General features: G+C 48.8%; 1 protein-coding gene across 1 annotated transcript in view; it reads right to left on the minus strand.

Moving 5' to 3' along the window:
* Positions 1 to 3,057, minus strand: part of SLITRK3 (SLIT and NTRK-like family, member 3) — an 8,347-nt gene extending 5,290 nt beyond the window's left edge. The window contains exons 1-3 of the mRNA XM_009884499.1: positions 2,529 to 3,057; positions 923 to 1,807; positions 10 to 880 (exon numbers count right to left, since the gene is read on the minus strand). Of these exons, the coding sequence (XP_009882801.1) occupies positions 10 to 880; positions 923 to 1,789 (1,738 nt within the window). The 5' untranslated portion in view covers positions 1,790 to 1,807; positions 2,529 to 3,057. The remainder of the gene's footprint in view (positions 1 to 9; positions 881 to 922; positions 1,808 to 2,528) is intronic.
* Positions 3,058 to 3,647: the final 590 nt, after the last annotated feature.

Raw genomic sequence — 3,647 nt, forward strand, 5'->3', positions numbered from 1 at the left:
GCTCGGGGCTGGCGCACAGCACCTCGCCCACCACGCTGACGGAGCTGAGGGCCTCCAGCCACTGCTTGAGGGGCACCAGGTCGCAGGTGCAGTCCCAAGGGTTGAGCTTCAGGTCGATCTGGACGATGGCGTGAAGGTGCTCCAACACCCCGGCCACCGGCAGCGCCAAGAAATGGTTGTTGCGCAGGTTGAGGCGTGCCCGGGGGGGGCCGGCGAAGGCGTCGGTGGGCAGGGTGCGGAGCAGGTTGTCGTTGAGGAAGAGCAGCTTCAGGTTGGGCATGAGGCTGAAGGCCGCCGGCTGGATTTCCCTGATCAGGTTGTACTCGAAGTACAGGTAATGCAAACTCTGCAGGCCCCGGAACATGCCCGGGGTGAGCCGCTCGATGTCGTTGCCGTTCAGGTACAGGCTCTTGAGATTCGGCAGGTTGATAAAAGCCCCGTCCTGCACGTAGGAGATCCGGTTGTTCCCCAGGTGTAAGAGATCCAAGGAAGAAAAATTCCAGAAATCGGAGCGGTAGATTTTCTGGATCAAATTCCCGCTCAGGTACAGCTTCTTGGCGTTCAAGGGCCTGGGCAGGAGCTCGGAGATGTTGTGAAACCCCCGCTCCTTGCAGTTGACCGTCAGGCCCAGGTCGTTGATGTGCAAACTGCAAGAGCACCCGGTGGGGCAGATGATGGGGATGGGGGGCCGGGTCTGGTAGGCAGCCACGGGCGGTTGGTTCGGCCCCGGGTACAGGCCCCGCGATGTCGGGGGAGGCCGGGGTGCCCTGGGCTGCTTGGTGGGTTTGGGCTGCTTATTGGACGTTTTGTACTCAACAGAGGAAGCGGTGAAATGGAAGGAGGACAGCATGGAGGAAGGCTTCGTAGGCCACGCGTTCTCCTTGCTGGACGACAGCTGAGGGATGCCCAGGCTGGCTTCCACCTCGGAGTCGGACAGCATGGGACAGAGCTTACTTCTTTTGATTTCCCGCAGGTCCTTCCCGTGGAAGTGGAAGGGGGTCTCGCAGGTGATGTCCCCCACCAGGGCGGTGTAGGGGATGCGCTCCAGCCAGCTCTTCAGCTGCACGATCTCACACGTACAGTTCCATGGGTTCTCCTCCAGCTGGATCTCCATCAGGCTCCTGCCAATATGGTCCAACATCCCGCGGTACGAAAGGACTTTTAGGCGGTTCCCGCGCAAGTCCAAGTGGGTTAAGGACACAGACTTAAATAAGTTGGTGGGAAGCATGGGGATAAGATTGTCATTTAGGATAAGGACCCTCAATTTACTGAGGTTTCGAAATGCCCCGCTTTCAATCCGTTTAATGACATTGTAATCTGCCTGCAGATATTCCAGACTTTCCAAACCCAGGAAAGTGTCGTTTCGGAAAATGTCCAATTTGTTTTCGTGCAAATACAACCTCTTCAGAACTCGGAGCCCGTTAAAAGCCCCCGTCTGAATGTCCTGCAGTGCATTGTTCCCAAGGTTAATAGACACAGCGTTGTTCAAGTGAAGAAAACTGTTGGTGTACAATTTCCTCATGGAATTCCTCTGCAGATAAAGTTTAAAAGGTCTCGACCACGACTCTGTTATCTGACTAATATTTATAAATCCTTTGTTGTCGCAATGTATATGGAAAAGGCTCTCCTTCACTTCACAGTAACATGGATCAAAGCAGGGCTCATCGAGTTCCTCCGAGTCCTCTATCAAGGGAATTGGTGTAGTCCATGCTAGAGCAATTGTGCTTAGAAGAATTATCCACAACATCCTTCCTTTATGAAGCGTCTCTGCCGTGGAAGGTTTCATCATTTGTTGGTGTTTACAAAACTGCAATGGGAAAAAAAATGCAGATTTCAGTATTTCTGTCTTGCCCCCCTCCTTTCGCTGAGCCCCTACCTGCTAGGCTTGGGTTTGGCTCCTGGGAAAGTTCAGCAATTGTTGGGCAGACGTTCACAACCAACTCTAGGGGTGTCGGATGGGCGAGCCTTGCCCTGATTTATACTTAAGAGATGTTAGAAGGTTTAATCGCGCGATATCAGCCTCCCTTATCCCCCCATTTGGTAAATGCCACCTCTAACGAGGACAGCACATGCAGACCACACAGCAATAACGAGCACGCAGGCTGAACATGTTGCGTCTTTGCATGTTTTCCACCGTAGGACCAGTGCTTAGAACTACGCGTATTTCATACTTGTTTGCAATTTTAGCTTTGTAGCCACCATAGCCAGCCCGCATTTGACTACAGGGGGAGATACCAGTGGGTAGATTTCTCCAGTGTCGCACTACATCTTTCATACATGCAAACTCCCAAAGTTACTGAATCTCAGTCCTTGAATCTCTCTCCCTCCCGGCTCCATATATTCCACACATAAGTTCAAAGGAATGTGCGAGGTTTGCTGATGTCCCTGGCGAAACGGTTCCCTTCAGAAACCCCCACAATAGCTTTAAAATAGTAAATGGTTAACAACCCTGATTTGAAAGAATACCTTCCCCTTTCGAACACGCTGATGAATTAATGCAACTGGTATATTATCAGATAAATACATACCACATATTAGTCATTTTAGCTGATTAAAGCATTTAGAGATGATTAATCTTTCTAAAGCACATGCCCATGCGATCAGCAGATCTAAAGAGAAGTGACAGCTAAAGAGGCACCTAGGATTGAAACGCTCAGCCTGCCTTGGATTAGGGTATTTTGCGCCCCCAGGACCAAGCAGGAGACCCGGTTAAAAAGCTGAAAGTGGAAGAAAAAAAATGCCTTGACACTTACCAGCCGATAAATTATCTATGCTACTATATATGTTTCCGAATGAAGACACCATTCTTCTCCAATCAGATGAAAATAATACTGTACTAATGAGATGCAGCTCCTTCAACATATGGTTTCACCCTTCCTTTCGCCAGATATTTTAAATGTATGGGCACAGAGAAATGCTAAGGATGGTAATAATAACGGCGGTGATGCAGCCTTCCTTGAAGCACTGAAATGCCCGTTAGAATTATTCGGAGCGATCGTTGCTTTTAGTCTTAATCTTTCAATAGAAAAGGTCCTTTTTGCCTTCCTCGTGTAAGAACTAGAAAATTTTGCCCCCCATCCACAAACTTAAGAGCAGACAGATGCATTTAGGGGAGAGAAATGCCAGAGGAACAGAAATCCTTAGGATCAACTTGCAAATGAAACCCTCCCCTGTGGGAAAGAGGAGATGGTTGGAAGCATGAAAAGAGAAATACCCTCTGCAATTAAAACCGGCATCTAATTGGGAAGAAGGGAGAGAGATGAGAGCTATATTGCAGCATCAATCTCTCTGTCTCCTTTGCAAAATATTAGCCACTTAAGTTCTTTCTCTTCTGCAAGGGCTGTAATTAAAAATAATAATAATAAAAAATAAATAAAGAGGATTATTATATCTTCTTTTTTGGAAGAGGGGGTGTCTTTGACCCTAGGCGGAAACAAAAGGATCCAGAAAGGTTGTACTTACCGGTTCGAAGGAGAGGTTTTAGCACATCGTTACCAAAAAAAAACAAACCCAAAAACCAAAACCAAAGAGGGGAAGGGGGGGGGGAAATAGCCCGAGTTTAAAGATTGCTGGTTTCTCTCTGTCTCTCCCTCTCTGTGTCTCTCTCTCCCTCTCTCTCTACCCCTGCTGAAGCTGAGGCAAAAGAG

The sequence above is a fragment of the Charadrius vociferus genome, unplaced genomic scaffold (assembly GCF_000708025.1).
Source record: "Charadrius vociferus isolate BGI_N301 unplaced genomic scaffold, ASM70802v2 scaffold104, whole genome shotgun sequence".
In the NCBI taxonomy this organism is placed as follows: Eukaryota; Metazoa; Chordata; class Aves; order Charadriiformes; family Charadriidae; genus Charadrius; species Charadrius vociferus.